This window comes from Equus quagga, chromosome 6 (genome assembly GCF_021613505.1).
Source record: "Equus quagga isolate Etosha38 chromosome 6, UCLA_HA_Equagga_1.0, whole genome shotgun sequence".
Taxonomy (NCBI): Eukaryota; Metazoa; Chordata; class Mammalia; order Perissodactyla; family Equidae; genus Equus; species Equus quagga.
The window spans coordinates 107031146-107049572 of record NC_060272.1 but is presented as its reverse complement, the minus strand read 5'-3'; the positions used below and the strand labels follow the sequence as shown (position 1 = coordinate 107049572).

At 41.5% G+C, this 18427-nt stretch overlaps 1 protein-coding gene across 2 annotated transcripts in view; it reads left to right on the top strand.

Annotated features, from left to right (window-relative positions):
• The window catches only part of SPATA6L (spermatogenesis associated 6 like), a 43803-nt gene extending 26581 nt beyond the window's left edge, over positions 1 to 17222 (top strand). For both annotated transcript variants that reach the window (XM_046664846.1, XM_046664845.1), the window contains 7 exons: positions 1492 to 1731; positions 4062 to 4164; positions 6920 to 6954; positions 7696 to 7892; positions 10993 to 11086; positions 12088 to 12190; positions 16318 to 17222. In XM_046664846.1, coding sequence (XP_046520802.1) covers positions 1492 to 1731; positions 4062 to 4164; positions 6920 to 6954; positions 7696 to 7892; positions 10993 to 11086; positions 12088 to 12177 — 759 coding nt within the window. In that variant the 3' untranslated portion in view covers positions 12178 to 12190; positions 16318 to 17222. The remainder of the gene's footprint in view (positions 1 to 1491; positions 1732 to 4061; positions 4165 to 6919; positions 6955 to 7695; positions 7893 to 10992; positions 11087 to 12087; positions 12191 to 16317) is intronic.
• Positions 17223 to 18427: the final 1205 nt, after the last annotated feature.

Below are 18427 nucleotides of genomic sequence, written 5' to 3'. Positions count from 1 at the left end.
GGCTAATCTTCCTCAAAAAATAAAATAAAAATTATCTGTCATTCTTACTATCTAGAGATGAGCATGACTAATGTTTTTGAGGATATTTTTCTGTACACACACATACTTTTCTAATTTTAAAATATTGGGATCATACTATACTGTGTATTATTTTGTACGTTCCTTTTTCACTTACTGTATCATGAACATGTTCCTGTGTCCTTAAATATTCTTAGGCCCAGGCAGTTTTTCATAGCTTGATGTATTCCATCATACAGAAGTATCATAATTTCTTTGGCCAATCATTTTCCTATTATTGGGTACTAAACTGATATATCAGTCAAAGTCCAGTCAGGAAAACAAACCACAGCTATTATTTTAACAGAAAGATTAATGTTTAAAAAAAAGGTTAGGCTGGGGTTAGAAGACTGAAAGGAAAGGAGAACACTAACGTGATGGAGGTAGTAACTGCAGGAAGCAGCTTTCACACCTGGGTCTGCGGGAGCAAAAGGGAGAGGTTGGGTCATCAACAGCATAGAATTTGAGGACTAGACCCCATGGAAACGGGACCCAGATCTCTGCGGAGGGGCTGCTTCCTCAGAATCCAGAGGCGACAAGCTGGGACTTAGACATCTAAGGAGGGACACTGCTCATTGCTGGTGACTCTGGAGCTTGGAGGAAGGATCCTATGGGGCTAGACTCAAATCTCTGAGCATGGGGCTCTGGCCAGCTGGTGCTGGTTTGTCCGAGTGGGGCACAGTAAGGCTAGTTCTGGGATTATGGTGGGAAGAAACTATAAACTGGAACAATTTGCTGCTGCCAAGATGCAGAATGGTTGATAGGGTGATGCTGACAGGAATAGAATGCAAAACTGGAAGCCTCCGGTACCGCCTTCCTCCTCCAGTCTGCAGTCTCCCTCTAGTGCCTTCTAGCGGTGGAGCCTGCAGAACGGCTGGAAAAGCGGAAAGGGGGTTTGCGGAGTGCCAGCCCCGGTATCATGAAGCTCAGTGTAGAAAGGTGGGTTTGGAGCTGAGAGGAAATTGCTTACTCACCAATATAGTTGGTTTCTAAGTTTTTACTGTTATGAGAATTTTTGTAGCTATACACATAGCCATAATTAATTTCTTATATTAAATTTCTTGAAGTAAAATTACTGGACCCCAGTGTATGCCAAATTCTCTCTCTCACTCTGTCTCTATTTATATCTATTGATCGCCTGTCTATGACAAGGCTTGTCAGATACTTTCCAACTTTCTTCTAATACCAATAAATCTCACTGTGATTAGTTGAAATATATTATACTAGCAAGTTATAAATACTAGTGACGCTAATTTGAACTGAAGATAAATTAGAGAAATGCCCTCCCTTAAATTCATGTTTTATAAATCTCTGTTCACTCTTCTACCTTAGTTAAACAAAGCTCAATTAAATATGGTTATATTCTAATTGAATTTTCTTCTTTTTTTCTTCCTTTTTGTTTTTCAAAATATTGTTCCTGTTTTTTGGTTTTAGGAAGAAAAATATAAGTCACGAAGGTCTTTATCTAATTCATGGAGACCACCGCTCCCCTTGGATGATATAAAGGTGGAGGCAAAGGAGGGCAATCTCGACAAACCGCCTCGAGGCATGCAATCCCAGGCATCCTCTCCGTATGCCACCCGGCGTTTCTGCCAGGATCAGCCAGCTCAACTGAACTTTGGAAATGATTTCAAAATCTCTAGACAAAGCAAACCTCCATTTGTGGTTAGACATGTGAGCCAAAAATTATTTTTCAGAGTCCTTTGGAATGGTGAGGGTGTGACTGAGTGTGGAATATGGGAAGACTGGGCCATAAAAACAAATGGGTAATATTAAATAAAGAGGGAATTCAGCTTGAATAATAACGATGATTAAATTATGTTCATTTCCTAGACTCATAGTTAGGAAACTCCTATAAAGATATCTTTTACAGAGGACTTGCTCAGTATATGTCAGCCATCCCTATTTTTAATTTTTGAAAATTATTAATAGAGTATAATGTCTACGTATGATAACCTGCCATTATCCAGAAGAATCAGCGAACTGACAAGGGTAGGAGATGTGTAACAAAGGCTGGCATATACTCTGTACCAATCTAAAACTAAAGCTTCATCAGTTTTAAAGAAAACTGCTTGAGTTTTCTTAATGAGTTTGTTACTCAGTGGCTAATACTTTAAAGAGCAGAAAAAATGTGTCTACAGGAAGAAGCAATGATGTGCCATCCTCAAAGCCCTTAATTAAAGTTATCTTAGATTTAGCCCTTAGGAAGCAGTGGGCAAATTTAATCACACTGGTTCTCCTAGTCTTGTTAAATTTTTTTGACTACTATAAAAGGAATGGAAAATATAGAAAAGTTCAAGAAAAACATTACCCATGGGCTCACCAGCATGATAAAATCATTGTTTTCTTTAATTTGATGAACTTTTTCCACCTTTTTTTCTAAATTATACTGTATATACAGATTAGTTTCTTGATATTTACAGTGAATATTACCTTAAAAGCCTTTGCTATATTATTTCGTGTTCTTCATGAACAACGTTCCATCTTCTAGTTCATGACTTATTCTCCAGAATGTTAACTGTTAATATTATTGCCAAGTTGATAATTTAACTCAAAGTCACTAGTGATGATGTTTGTGTATTAGACACAAGAAATGAAGCAAAGTGCTGTTAAGATGACCATATGTAGAGTTGGTTTGTGGGTAGAAAAGAGACATTTGGTTAGAAACTACAGAATAGCTGTTTTCTTCATGGTGACCTGGGTAAAAATGTGGCAAAAATCTAGCAGCCAATTAGTAAACATGGCTTCATAAAATATTGTTGAATTGAGTATATTGGACAGTCTGATTTATTCTATGTGATATAAATTTTTGTAAAATATAACTGTAGTCTATGCTATTATGGGCTAAATAACCTTAAAATCTTGGTGGATTTCTTAGGGAATTAAAACTTGCTTGATGTATCTATAGATCTATCTATCTATCTAGATAGATCGATCTATATATATCTATGTATATTTATTTTGGTGAGGAAGATTGTCCCTGAGCTAACATCTGTGCCAGTCTTCCTCTATTTTGTATGTGGGATGCTGCCACAGCATGGCTTGATGAGCGTGTGTGTAGGTCCACACCTAGGATCCAAACCTGAGAACTCTGGGCTACTGAAGCGGATTGTGCGAACTTAACCACTACGCCACTGGTCTGGCCCCAAAACTTGCTTATATTTTTGTTCAGCAAATTCTCATACAGCTTTTACTGTGTGCCAAGCTATTTTCTAAGTGTTTTATACATATTAACTCTTCTATTTAGCCAGATTTCCTGATGATATCTGTTTTCTTTAAGTAGAAGCATTAAAACTTAGAGAATCTGATGTTGTCAAGGACTGTAAATTCTAATGAATATGTTTCTTGAGGTAGAATGAAAAGTAACATTATAACATGTCTTCTTGAAAGTAAAAAACTGCAGAAATAAACAAGATTAAAAAAATCCAGCAACTCTATGTCATAGATATTCTGGAAGAGTCCCTATTTCAAGTCTTTTGACCTGTTTGCAGATCATGTTGTCCAATTTAGGAAAATATGGTCACCTTAATAATACAGTCACCACTATTCTTTTTTTCAAGGATATGGACACTCAGACTGGAAGGGAATGTGGAAGGCTGAAAAGTCACCTTGTGATAATCCCTTGTCTTCAGAGAGGACCCCACCTAGGCCAGCATGGCTCAGGCTGTTTAGAAATATGAAACTCTGTCCTCTTGTAAAGATTGTGAAATAAACTTCACTAGCTCTTTTCTGGGCTCAATCCTTACGAGTGGTTAGAATATAATTTGTGTTATGTTCTTTATGCTAAAATTTAGTCCATATCTTCATGTTCTAGCCTCGATGAAGATAGGGACAGACAGGTTCCCCTATTGGGGACAACACTGTGGAGACTGATTTAATTTGTTCTCAGCTTTTGCTTATCTCACCTGCGTCACCTCTAGTTGAGGGAGAGAAGGGCATTTCAGGTAAGGAGGAGATGGTAATACAAGCCACAGTGGATTCAAGTCTTCTTTCTCTACTTTCAGGTGGACAGCGCAAAGCCCTTTGGTGAGGATGTTTCAGAGCATCATTCCCGGAAGTCTAGAAGAAAGTCTAAGTTTTCAAACTTTCCGTTTCCAATGAGAAGAGGTACTCGAGTTTTTTGTTACTTCTGTGCATTTCCCTTTGGGGACAACCGTATCCTATTTCTAAACCTTCTTTCATTCTGAGGAATCACAGTTTATTTTGGAAACTCGGAGCCTAATTTCAGGTGCCCTCCAGCTGTGGAGTTTCCAGGGCAGGAGTTCCCATGAGCAGAGTCAGCCGAGAAGTTCCTGAGTCCCCTAGCTACTGAAGGAGACTGCTCTGAGTAGTGTGATCACCCACCATGTCCTGATGGTAGTTGCTCCCTGGCTGGGTTGGAAAACTAGGGAGCAGCTTGTCCTGGCGTGAACTCCTTGCAAAGGCACCATTGATAGCTAATAAATAAGACTTGCCCTTTCTCTGATGGGAAAGAGCAGGGGAATGGTGGAGAGGAGGAGACAGAACATTTGCTTGCAAGGTTCCATGTCAGTGAGGAGGGGAGCCACTCTCTCTGAAGCAGTTAGGTTAAGGCAGGGGATCTCAAATGTTTAGGTGTCAGGATCTTTTTGCATCCTTAAATACTATGGAGGACCCAAAAGAGCTCTTTTTATGTGGATGGTATCTATTAATGTTTAGTGTATTAGAAATTAAAACTGAGAAATCTGTAAAATACAAGAATACACAAGCACACATTCCATTATCCATCAGAGTGGTGATGTGATGACATGTTATGTAACTCTTTGAAAACCCCATTGTAAAGTGTGAGAGAATGAGAGTGAAAAGGCAACTCATGCCTTAGTATTATTAGGAGAATAGTTTTGACCTTCCATATCTCCTGAAAGGTCTTGGGGACCCCTGGGGAGGTCCCCGGACCACACATTGAGAGTCACTGGGTTAAGGCATCCCTTGGAGGCCTTTACCTTATGATTGAAATATGTGAACCATGTCAATGCTGAAGGTCGTGGCAGTGAAGTTCAACCATTCTTGAACTTAATAAAAATTCTTAGGCTAGAAAGGGATGGTGGTGGCCCATTCTCTTGAATGGGGCTGGTGGGACTGGACCTTACCATCCTTGACAACAGAGTTCCCTATTGTAGGGTTAAAGGTTTATACTTTTAAGGGGCTGCACGTCTCTTATGGTAACTCAATCCAATGTTCTTGGATCATGGTGACTGTTCGACAGTAGCAAACCAAGGACAGAGTACAGAGTTTGAAGTAGAAAGTGCTTCATCACCTCTGACATTTAATTTAAGTCTTTTGGTTTGGAAATCACCCGTGTAGCTTATAAAAGCAGCACTGTCTTCTCTATTACTGTGAAATCAAGCAACAGCAAATGTCCTTTCCTGGGGAGGACAAGTTGGGTTTAATGCTGGCTCAGTAGCGATGGGACTCATACATCACATTGGTCTCGGCCTTTGTCTTTTTTAATCCTGGCAGGTGGAGAATTAAGGTTCCAGAGAGGTTACAGAGTATGTCCAGGTCACACACCAAGTTTTGCACATACGTACATTTAGAGAAGACGTTCAGACCTCTGGGCTCAGATCCTTGGAATCCCTGTAGCTTCCAAGCCACACCTTTGCTTAGGTCACCTGTTAGCTCATTCATCCAGGCCTAAGGTAGAATAAAGCAGTGCTTCTCAAATTTGAATGTGCATTTGAATCACCTGGGGATCTTGTTAAAGTACAGATTCAGATCCAGTAGGGCTGGGGTGGGGCTTAGGCTCCTTCTTTCCCAGCAAGCTTCCAGGTGATACAGATGCTGCTGGTCCAAAGGCTGCACTTTTGAGAAGCAAGGGAACAAAGGCAAGTCTCCTGTGAAAAGGAGTGCTCAAAACCAGTGGCCAGGGGGCTCTGAGGCCACAGGGCAGGTTTGTGGCTATAGCTGAAAAGGGCCTTAGCATGGCCCATTGCTTGCTCAGCTGGGAGAGGAGAGCTTCTGGGACAAGATGGATACACACATACGCACATGCCCAGAAGATATGACAATTACCAGGCTTTAAAATCCTTTTTCATATCTTCCTTCTTCCTGCCAGTGGCACAGGGGAATCAGCAGTCTGGGAAAAGCCCCTTGTCACCGCTTAAGCGCGGTCACACCGGGAGAAGCCATGGTGGCCTTAGCATAGCCTTGCAAATACTCATTTCAAAAGCATTTTTTTCTCAACCTGGAAAAATCCAATTTGATCTTGGTTTTGTTTATGTGTCTTTATCACTTCATTTCCTAGTCATTCTTACCATTCTCTGGCATTAGTTCTACTTGCTTATTACGGTTACTTATGGTAATTGTAATGATTTACATTTTTTGCTGCGTTATGTTTCTCTAAGCTCTTATGTATTCATTGTGTCAATATAACATTTGTGCCTACCTTGGACAAGTATACTCAAGAGTTCCTACATAAATAGGATTCCATGAAATCTAAATATAAAGGAAATGGCAGAAGAGGCAGAGTAGATGAATTTTATAGTAGAGCCACATGGCTTTCTTTTAGGCTCTAGGCACCTGGGCATATATGAGTTTTCCAGGCTGCGTAAGGGTTACTGAACTTACTGCTTCACTTTAGACTCTTTTATCCTTCCCATATCCATATGTGCTGTCATTAATAATATAACCTCATTGTTGCCTCAAGAGGACAGAAAAACTCAGAATTGCTGTGACTCAAGGGAGACTTAAAAGTGATAGTATAATTTACAAAGGAGCATTTAAGTTCTTTAATAGTTCATTCATCGTATGATATTTCTGTACTGCTGTGGAATAAGTGTAACAGCAGTTTTAGGGATAACTGGTAATACTGAGTCATTGAAACACCTGTTCCTCTTTCTTCTAGCTTCTTCTTTTGACAGCCTTGCAGCTAACATAAAGGTAATTTTAGAAGTAGCATTTGTAAAATGATTTATTTCTAGCTGTCTAATGTCAGTTATTGTGCTTTCTCCAGTGAGTGGTGGACAGTATCTTTCTAGCTAGTGCTGCTTATGGAATTGCTATAGTTTAACTAGAGCGTAAGAGGTGCCTAGGTCTGCTGTATGCTTTGCTTTGCTTTAGTTGGTTTGTTCCCCTCATATAAGCTCTTTTCATTTTTAGGACGAATCACCAATGGGGATGTATGTAGGCCCAATCTCTACTGTATCAGTAGGGATTTTCGTTGCTTTTTCTCTAATGAATACCTTTATACTTAGAGGTGGTAAATCACTTGTTCTTGAAGTTTGATTGGCTTGTCAAAATGAAGGTACAAACTTCTGTGTTACAACTTGGGACTAGATGTATGCAAAGAAAATGGAGTATTATCCTGTGCTTGTTAAGCCATAGCATTTAAATATTTTGTTAAAAGTTCTCTCTCTCAAACCCAATAATCCTAATCCTCACAAATCAAAGTTAAGAGCCTAAGTTGTTTGGGCTTGTTAATACATGTCGAATGTGCAGAATTTTGATTATCTTTCCTTGACCTTGTCTCTAGTCTTCTCTACTCCTGCCCCTTGCTCACTGCAGGAGATCCCTGGGGCAGGGAGACTGTCATTTTGTCCCCAGTTCTCTTCCTTGTCCTACCTGACCCCCACCAAACAGAAACAAAACGACAACTAAAGAATCATGTACATTGTCACTCAGGTTGTCAAAGAGCCAGATGAACGGATTGTTTTAAGGAATGAGTCACCATCACCCTTAGATTCGAGTAAGTTTGGAAAGCCCTCGCCCAGTTACAGTGACCAAGGGGATGCCGATTGCCGTCGGGAAACTTCATTTGCCGCCTCCCAGCACTGCAGGTCTCCCAGCCCTCTTCTGGATCAGCCCCTTCTCCGAGAAAGGTCAGCGGCAAGCACCATCTCTTTGCTCCAAGGGTGTGTTGTGGTCTGGCAGGAGTAAAGCTGGGTCACTTCATCAGTTTGCTTCTTTAGGACACCTTGATATGAAAAATTGGGGAAGATTACTTCTCCAAAGTAAGAGTTGAGCCTTTTCCCTTGCTTCTGGAAAGCCTATCTCAGGATGTTTGTTGGAAATGGGACACATAGCTAACTTGACGAAGATACTATTTATCCACTTTTATGTGTCATAAACTTAAAAACTCAAGCTTTTGATTTCTCAGGTATAAAATTGCTCACTATAGAAAGTTTAGAAATTAAGAAATCCAAAAAGGAGTGAAAAAAAGTCACCCGTTGTCCTCTTACCCAAAGACAAATGTTATTAACATGTGGGTATATTTCTAGACATGGTTTGTTTATATTATTGTCATAAATTAAAAAAACCCCATGATTGCACATGTCTGGTGGGTAAGTCAGAGATGGAGAGCAGTAAGCTCTATTTTCCAAACTGCACTCTCTAGTAAGGTGGCCAGGCATCCGGTTTGCCTGGGACTGTCCCGGTTTTAACCCTGACAGTGCTGCATTCTGGGAAACTCTTTAGTCCCAGGAAAACCAGGATAGTTGGTCACCTTAACTCCAGGGAGGTGGCACTGAAGATAATATTTTTAAGATAGCTGTTTCTTTTTTAAAGGTGGTTTGTTTGTTTTGATTTTTTTTTGGTAAGGAAGATTGGCCCTGAGCTAACATCTATTGCCAGCCTTCCTTTTTTTTTTACCTCCTCCCCAAAGCCCCAGTTTATAGTTGTATATCCTAGTTGTAAGGTCTTCTAGTTCTTCTACGTGGGATGCCACCTCAGCATGGTGATGCGCGATGGTGTGTAGGTCCACACCCAGGATCCGAACTAGTGAACGCTGGGCTGCTGAAGCAGAGCATGTGAACTTAACTATCTGGGCCGGCCCCTAAGACAGTTGTTTTGAATGAAAGCTATCCCTTCATATCCTTGGGGAAGAATCCATTCTTCATTGCCTTCAGCATGAGCACGGAGGCAGCCCCTGGAACACTAGGTGCCACCAGCACTTTGCCCCCACATTTCTTTTCACATCAGACACTGGGACCAGTCTCCCTGTGCCCGGATCACTGGGGTGCATGAAAAACACCTTTTTTTTTTTTTTTAAAGATTTTTTTTTTTTTTCCTTTTTCTTCTCAAAGCACCCCGGTACATAGTTGTGTATTCTTCATTGTGGGTTCCTCTAGTTGTGGCATGTGGGACGCTGCCTCAGCGTGGTCTGACGAGCAGTGCCATGTCCGCGCCCAGGATTCAAACCGACGAAACACTGGGCCGCCTGCAGCGGAGCGCGCAAACTTAACCACTCGGCCACGGGGCCAGCCCCTGAAAAACACCTTTTGAGTTTCTGCTAGCTTAGTATGGAAATCGGCCAGGGCCGAGGTTGCAGGGATGAGTTGGGAGACAAATTTGGGAGTGAGTCCGCCCAATGTTCTAATGGGGGAAGTGGAGAATCCTTTTAAAAGGGTGAGAAATGGTAGTCCCAAAAGAGGGAGGAACTCTCCCGAGCCTCTTCCCTACCTCCACCATCTGGAGATGGTGAAGGCTGTAATGAGGGCACAGTCTGCTCCTGTCTGTTGACTCATCATTCTCAAAGATCTTCAAATGTAGTATTGACTGTGTATGATAGTAATGGTAACAAATGTAGGAATCGTTTTGGCACTGGTTACTCAAGACCTATGAAAAAGCATTTACAGTGTCCAGCTGGTGGCTATTTTTAAATGCTAACTATTTATAGCTTTCAAAATATTTCTATTCCTTCCTCTTAAAAATTCTTAGAGGAGTATAGAAGTGACATGCCTGTCTTTTCTTAAACATGGCCGTGCTTTGGGTGATGCTTTCATTTGCTTTGAGTTGTTTTCCTGGGTTGGTAATGGATTTGTGTAGATCCACTCAGGCTCTTGGTCTTGTCTCCCTGGAAACCAGTGGGACATGCTTGTTATGAGAGAGCTGGATAGGTGGCCTGGATGTGGGTCCTAAACCAAGCAGAGAGGCACCCACACAGGGGCTCATTAGTGTGGTGGCTAGACTAACAACTGGATTGATTCCTTTAATGTTCCTGTCATTTCCAATGTTTATTGTACACTAACTAAAGAGAATGATTTTATCCAAATTCCTAAAATTCCTTAGGTGTTTCAATATCTGTGCTTTTCATGACCAAAATGCTAATTCTGCCTCAGAATTTAGGATTTGGTACCCACTCTCCTCCCTAAAATGAATGAATGAATGAATAGATGGATGAATTTAATCATTCAGGAAATATTCAATTCCTGCTAGGCCCTGGGATGAGCTATGGACCAAAGTATCTCAGTCCCAATTTCAGTCTAGGAGTAGAGACAGATATTAACCAAGTAATGACAGAATATCCACTGGGGGGAGTTCTGTGAATGAGGGGTGAGTGGACTCCAAGTGCACTTAACAGGAAGCTGCATTCCTCGACAGGAGGGTGTTCAGGAAAGACTTTCCTGAGAGATGAAGAATTGAACTGAGCTCTGAAGGGTGGGTGGGAGTTAACACCAGTGGGGATGAGGATGGGGGTTGCAGCGTTCCAGGCAGAGGGAGCAGTGCTGCGAATGCCCATGAAAGGGAGAAAACGCTTCATGTTGAGGAACTGAAAGACACTGCAGGACCTGTGGTTAAGCTTGGGACTGGCTGGCCTAAAGTAATGAGATATAAAATAAAATTCTTAATTAGGATTAAATTTTGAATTAAAATTTTTGGGATAAAATTTTTAAATGTTAAAGCAGGATTTATTCTTTGGAGAAATATCTGAAATACACAGTAAAGTACACAGAAGAAAAGAATCACTCACAGCCACACACCCAAACACAAACCATTCTTAACAGCTTAGCTGTTTTTATTCCTCAATGTTTTTCCTATGCATAGGCTCATTGACATTGAAACCACACTATGTATACTGTTTTGCATGTTGCTGTTTTTTTCTTGCTATTAAATTATAAATATCAACCCATACTGTTATGTACTCTAAATATGCTTTTTAGTAGCTGCGTAATACTCTACCCTGTTTACTCTGTTGTGCAGGTTCCATCCTAGTTCTCAGTCCACGTGGAAGAAGATCCATGAAAGGGTATGCAGTCTTCTAACATCCCACAGAGCTCAGCAGCACCTAGACAAGGTTAGGATTTCTGACAACATTAGATCTTTGCTGATAAAATAATATGGGAACTGGGACTTCCAGTCTAGTGAGGGAGACAGACATTAATCAAGTAACCACAGAAATAAAGGTAAAATTGTGATGCTTACCAAGGAGGGTACATGGTGTCCTTTGAGTGTATGAAAGTGGGTATTTGACTTGGTTGGGAGTCAGGGCAAGCTTCCCTGAGAAAGAGACAATGGAACCTGACAATGAGAGATGAGTAGCAGCTAATTGGGAGCACAGCATGATCAAGTAGAGGTCCTGCAGCAGGAGGGGATGTGGTCCTTCAAAAGACTGAGAGAAGACAGTCTAACTGGCCTGTAGCACATTCCCTTCCACTGCTCACAGGAGTCCCAAGCCAGGGACGAGTCCAGCAAAATGTGTGTGGTCTGCGTAAGGTCACAACATGGAAGGATGTTTTTCTAAAAGTTAATAAGGTGTTTTGGCTGTTTGACTTTTATGGGGGTGGGGAGTGTTTCTGATCCATAGACAGATAGACCCAGGACTTTGTCTGCTGCAGTGTACCGACAGCTAAGTGACCTGTCACCATTTCAGAAGAATTCGAATGAAAGCTTAACATGCCCCCAGGGATTGGATTTAACCATACCATGTAGTTGAATTGGTCATCTTGACTTATTTAAATGCTGACATATCCTAGATTTATAGGATGACACTTATAAATGAATATTGACTACTCTACCATGAGGGCAGTGAATTACTTTACTTCCTCTCAGAAAAACAATTGGCTTTGCTTTTTAATTCCTAATTTTTTCAAGTAGGGGACTCCCTTTAAAATGAAGAAAAAAAGAAAGAAAAAGAAAGAGGGAGGGGTATGTATGTACACACATATATAGTGAACCCAACATATATAGCATATATGGGATTCACAGACCTCTTAAATGCAAAATTACACATCTGGATAGCATTGATCTATATTACATTACGAGTAATGCAATTGCTGGATTTGTTTTTTATTGTAGGAAGATTCTTTCTCTAAAGTAAATTGTATCCTTGAAAGACCCAGCTACCATCTGAAGAAATACCCAGTGCATGAAAAGAGATATTTTTGAGCTGCTGTCTTATGTAAGTAAGCAGCTTAAGTGCTGCTTGATTTACTAAAGCAATTTCAATTTCCCACTGTCAATGTGAAGTAACTAGAAAATGGGGTGGACAGGAGACGTGGAGGAGGTCTAAGAACCACGTTCTTCCTTCACTCAGTGTAGTAACCATAGCACATATGTGCACCTGCCAGGAATCCTGCCTCCTCTTGTACTCCTCTCTCTCTCTCTCTCTCTCGCACTCTCTCTCTCTCTCACTCCTAATCTAATGGCCCCCCTTTCAGCTCCTTGAATACACGCTCTTTCCTGCCATGGGGACTTGGCATGTGTTGCTCTCTGTCTGGAATACTTCCTGACTCTGCTTAGCCACTTCTGTTTATCCTTCCGGTCTCATCACTTTCCATGACCCTCCCTCCCTCTCTGAGGTATATTTTTTAGCACCTTGCACTTTTTTTTCATAAAGTATGACACAGTTGATGTTATATTTTTATATGGGTTGACTGTTTAAAATCTGCCCCCTCTACTTGAATGAAACCTTCACGAGGTCAGGGACTCTGTCTGTCCTGTCCCCTATTTTCTAGCCAGCATTTAGTGCACTACGATGGAATGCCATTTAGCTTACATGAACTCGGCCTCGCATCCTAGGTTTGTGCCCTGAATAAGATGCTAACTTCCCCCCAGCACCCTGCCGCTCTCCTTGCATCCGATGACCCTCCACTGTGGTTGGTGCTCAGGAAATACTGTTTGTGAGTGAATGTTGACTGAGGTAACGAGGCAAATCTAGAATTCAGATATGTGACAGGTATTTGGCAATATTGTGGGGTATCATCATTTCTCAGGTATTCTCTTCTTTTTCCTTCCTAGCTCAGGCCCAGAATAATAGTAGCTGTTCCTTGCTAAGTGCTTCTTGAGTGTCAGGGAACTGGTCCAAATACTTCACTTGCGTTAAATAAGTTAATATTTAATTCTCACAACAACGCTATGAAGTTAATACTATCATTAGTTCCATTTTACAGACAGGGAAACTGAGGCACAGGGAGGCTAGGGGCCTTGCTCAAGGTGACGTGGCTAGTAAATGGCACAGCTCGGAATATGAATGTGAGTAGTCTGGCTTCAGCGACCATACTTTTAGCCATTACATTCTGTTGCTTCTTCAAACCTAGAATATGTGACAGAAGAACCCTGGAGAGAAAGACAGAGCAGAGCCCATTGGAACCCAAGCAGACTTTGTGGACATTGTCCTAGAACGTCTCTCACAAGGATCCTATGGTGTTGTATTGTGTAGTTCCCCATTCTAGCAACATCAAAATAATTATGAGTCTTTTTAAACAATAAAAGAGTGTGGGATTGACATGCTAGGTTTTCACTGTAGTTAGGCTCCTGAAAGTCTGGTTCGAAGGTCATTTATGCCTTAGGGCACAAATCACCTTGCCCCAGGGCTGGCCAGGACTGCCCGCCTTGTCTTCAGCACACAGGAATGTGGAGGGCAGCTCAGTAATTGCCCATTTGCTGGCTTCTACCATAGAATGTTCTCCTTGGTAGATTAAAGGATGGATTCTGGACCACTTAATCTCCAGTTGCCAAAACAGTCATCTAGGCATTTATTAGGTGGTTATACGAACGTAGCCCACATAATTACCACTTAGGGAGTATGGCCCATGTGATTACCAAATGCCAAACTGCACTGAATTTCAACAAGGGGAACATCAAGTTACATAAAGCCCTGAACCAGCTGACATGTGGACACTGATGTGAGGGGATAGAGAGGAAGGAAAAAAAATTAGTAAATTCTGTCTTAGAAAATAGATTTTCTACATAACACGAGTTCCCAGCCAATGGTTTGGAATATACTCGCAGGCCTTGTCTGAAAGCTCTCCACACTCTCCTCCCCCTACCTCCACTTCTTGGGTTTTGGATTCCTGGTGAGGCTGGGGCCTGGAGGGCTGTGTTAGTGACGGTTTTTAAGGTTGTAGAAAACCCAAGGTGACTTTGGCTCGCCTTAAGCAAACAGAGCATTTATTAGAAAGATGCTGAGTATCTCACTGAATCCAGGGAAGATCAAACAAGCAAGGTCAGGTGACTCAAGCGAGTCAGCCAGAATCACCCTGTGGCCAGGAAGACAGGCCCGAGGGGAGCGTTCAGCAGAGGACCTGGTTGGTCTCCACTACCTATCCCCTTCCCTGCTTTTTTCGAGGACTTTCTCCTGCTGCAGCACCAATTCTCGTCCCTTCCCTTCTCCACTGCTGCTCTTTTACTGTCTATCAGCTTTCCTCTCCCGATTTCCTAGTGATCTGCTGATTTGGGGGAAATGAAAAAGTAGATTCTTACCACAAAAAGGTCAGGAATTTTTGGACCATAAACAATGAGTCCAATTGTCTGACCAAGGAATGGGTGGAAGAAATGGGCAGAAGGGGTTGGAATACGTCTATTTCTCCTTATTCAGGATGATTTGGGACTTGGTTCTTTTGACATAAAACAGATTATCCTTTGTACACTTTAAGATGGTGAATTTTATGTTATGTGAATTTTACTGCAAAAAAACTCCCATAATCACTGCCCCTCCCCCCGCAGATTATCCCTAGTTCTCCTGGAAGGCGTGATTGCCTCTGTGTCATGGCCCTTCCCAAGTGCGTGAGCTGATTGCCCATGTCTGCTATGTGCTCACTGAGATTTCACGTTCACAGATGGGCGTACAAGGCCTTTCTCTGTGAAACCTCCTGGTCCCTCAGGCAGAGCCAGGCCCTCTGCCCTCTGTTCTTCCTCATGCCTCCACTTAGTACTCCTTTCCCTAAGTCTTGTATTATAGTTATTTTTCCTTATGAAAACCCTCCCAAGAAGAAGACAGAGGACTGGAAGGGAAGTTTCTGTGAAGGGAGGGGAGACTGACCAAATGGCGCCAACTCTGGCCCACTGAGTTCCCCATCCCTGTGCGCAGCTCCCTGTGATCCCAGCTTCCACTGCAGTGGCTGGGCTTCAGCGGGAGCTGGTCTACTTGTAATGTTCCCAACCAGAGGGTGGGCAAGGAACTCAGGCCTGGATTTCCTCAGACACAGACAAGAATTATAGCACACAACTTTTCTAAAATTAAAGAATAGCAAAAAGGAAGTAACCCAAGAAAAGAAAAAAATGAAGGACAAAAATTAATTGAAGTGCTGGTTTCTGATTCTGTCATAGCTCATTAGGCCTCCGTCTCCTACAACAGTGGCTGGTATGCCTTCCAACCTCCCCTGTCTCTGCTGGGCACGCAAGAGCCATTTGACTTCCTCCCACAGGGGCCCCTTCATTTCCATTACAACTGAAGCAAAAAGCAAACCAGCACACAGATTCTAATGTCCAACCTTGAGGGCTCTCCCTGTCTGATTTGGTCACTAGCTTCTGAGGGATTTGGCATTTGGTGGCCTGCAGAGATTGATGCAATGGATAATGACACACCTCCCTTCATCCCAGGAGCTCCTGATTCTTTCAGAATCCAACAGACCACACAGGCAGTGAGCATGTACCCAAATCACAAGGCAGATTCCTGGGTCAGCAGTCCTCAATGAGCATTCGAATCCCCTGGGGTGGGGGGTGAAAAATACTGATGCCCAGACCCCACTCCAGACCAATTTAGTTGGAATCTCTGCGGGTGGCATCAGTATTTTTATAAAAGTTCTTCAGGAGATTCTAATGCACATTTAGGACTGAGAATCTCTGCAGTAGGCTATGAGTGCCTTGAGGATGGGGGACTTGTAACACCCCCCAATTCTGTATTGACTCTCGCCATGCTCAAAAATAATTTTTGCATAGAATGGAATTGATTGGGGCACATTTAACAGTTCAGCTCAGTAACACCTAGCAGTTTCTACACATTTACTATGTGCCAAGGACTGTACTAACTCCTTACAATAACACTCAGAGGTGGATACTCTGCTTATTATCATCCTGGTATTACACAAAGAGGTCAGGTAACTTGCCCAAGGTCACATGGCTGCTTTGTCGTGCTCACCTAATGTTGCTTCATTGCACTGGGAATGCAGAAGGGGCTCAGAAACCCTGGGGTCCCAAGGTACAGCTACATGCCAAGATGAGAACAGAGTAAACTCTTCTCCTTGTGTCGACTGGTGCTCTTTTTCTCAGTACCACGTGTAGTATATGAAGTTTCACATTTCACAGGGTAAACTGAATGAAAGCTGGAGGAGCATCATGAAGAACTCCCTCATCGAGTCAACTGACACATCCTTAGAGAGAAGGACAACAATTTTTATGTGTAATGAGTCACCGGGTATCTAATCCCCTTTAAATAAAACCCTGTACCTCAGTCTTTTGTATTCAGGTAAGAGTCATTGATTAAAGCGTTTGCTGCTTGGGGCTCATATTTTCTTGTCAAGCTGGAAAATTTGTGTTCTGGTTTGTTTGTGTGTTTGTTTTGACCTTGAAATAGAAAATACCAATAGTTGAGTGGTAGATGCTTTTTCATTTGGAAGCCACTTAGAATTCTAATGAAAATATCAAGATGGCTTTTCAAGTGTTCCTCATTTTGGGCAGTGGATGTGTTCTTGAAAAGTTCTTTTTTCTCCTCCCTCCCCTCCCCCTCCCCCCTCAATCTCTCTTTCTTTCTAAATCAATTTACATTTTACATGATCTAGAGGAAGCTGCTATTTAGAGGAATAACCCGGTAAATCCTTCACGAAAAGACTGTCAACGTGATTTTCTTTTTTTGGTAAATCTATTTTCTGTTATTTGTTTGTTTTTTAGTGTTAGACTTGATTTACATGAAGTCCACTGAAAATCTAGAAAGACAGTATAACATCTGGAGAATTCAGATCTTGCTCTAAAGGTTCAATTTCTATGATGCGTTTGTAGGAGGAGGCTGATTTCTTTGGACTGTAGTTTAAACTCCTCCTTGTGTCACCTAGCCCTCCTTTTTTTCCTTTTTATTTAGAATTTATAAATTCTTAATAAATTTATATGAGGAACAAAACCTTCCTCAAATATTTCTCTGAAAGAACTGTTTTAAGTAAATAGGCTCTTCGAATATGGCTGTTGAAAACTGGATTTAAAATTAGTTAGAAGGGTGCTTTTATGAAATGTTTACACAGCTTGAGGGAGCATGAAGAGGATGGGGATGGCAGGAAGGGGGACCGGGGGCACGTCAATCTTTGTGGGTGCGGACCAGGGAAGAGCAGCCTGAGAATGGAAACCTTCATCTTTCCTTCATACGGTAACCTGAGCGCTTTCCTCTACACACCCTAACACCCTTTTAGTTTTTACAAGATTCAGTGAGAGTCAGGTTTTCTTTTCTCATTATGACCACAGGAATTCGTTCATTAGGCAAATTAGGAAAATGAAATTAAAAATTAAAGGAGAAAAAAACTCTCCAAAAACAAAAACAGTAAAACAAAACTCATTTATCCTTTTCTCAGAATTTCAGCCAAATAAAGGTATCTATTACAAAAAGCTTTCCATTTTTGGAAAACAGACAACATGCTTAAATTACAACTGCTCATATGTTCTCGATATGTCTGAAACTATAGTTGTCAATTTGTTATTTTGACGTCTAAGTAGTCATCAAAAATAAAAAATACTGTGTTACGTTAAGACTGTGGTACAATTCTCAGAAAGGGGCCACTTACAACAAGGTATACAAGCAGCTGAAGGAAATCATTTCTACTGAGTTGGTATCCCATGTAAGTTATTGTTCAAATATACATTGTTACATTCACTGTTCGGTTTTTTTGAAATGGTTTGAGCATCTTAATTCAGTTTAGGGATAAGATCTGAAATGCCCATTCTTATTTAAAGCCTTTTTTTCTTTCTGCTTTTTCTCCCCCAATCCCCCCAGTACATAGTTGTATATTTTAGTTGTGGGTCCTTCTAGTTGTGGTAAAGCCTTTTTTTTCCCCACAAATTAATCTACCTTTTTCTCACTTTCTGATCTGCTAACTCTGTTGCTTAAATTATTCCTATTTTACCTTTTTATTGCTCAAGGAATTATTTCAGTTTTGAGGAATCATATTGGATCCAGGATTGCAGTTGAGGTATTTTGCTTTGGGAGTATATAATAATGTGAATAATTTTGTGACATACTGGGGTTTGGATTACTTTGGGGAGATGTGTCATTAAACATAATAAAGATTCCCACCTGTCTGGTGTCAGTTTGTTATTCCTTTCTTGGCTTTCATAGTTGCAGATCTGTCAGATCTGGACCATATTTTGCAAGCATGTTTCACAGGGTCTGGGTTTGCAGAGGCTCCTGGGAAAATCTCCTTTGTGGAGCCTGGGC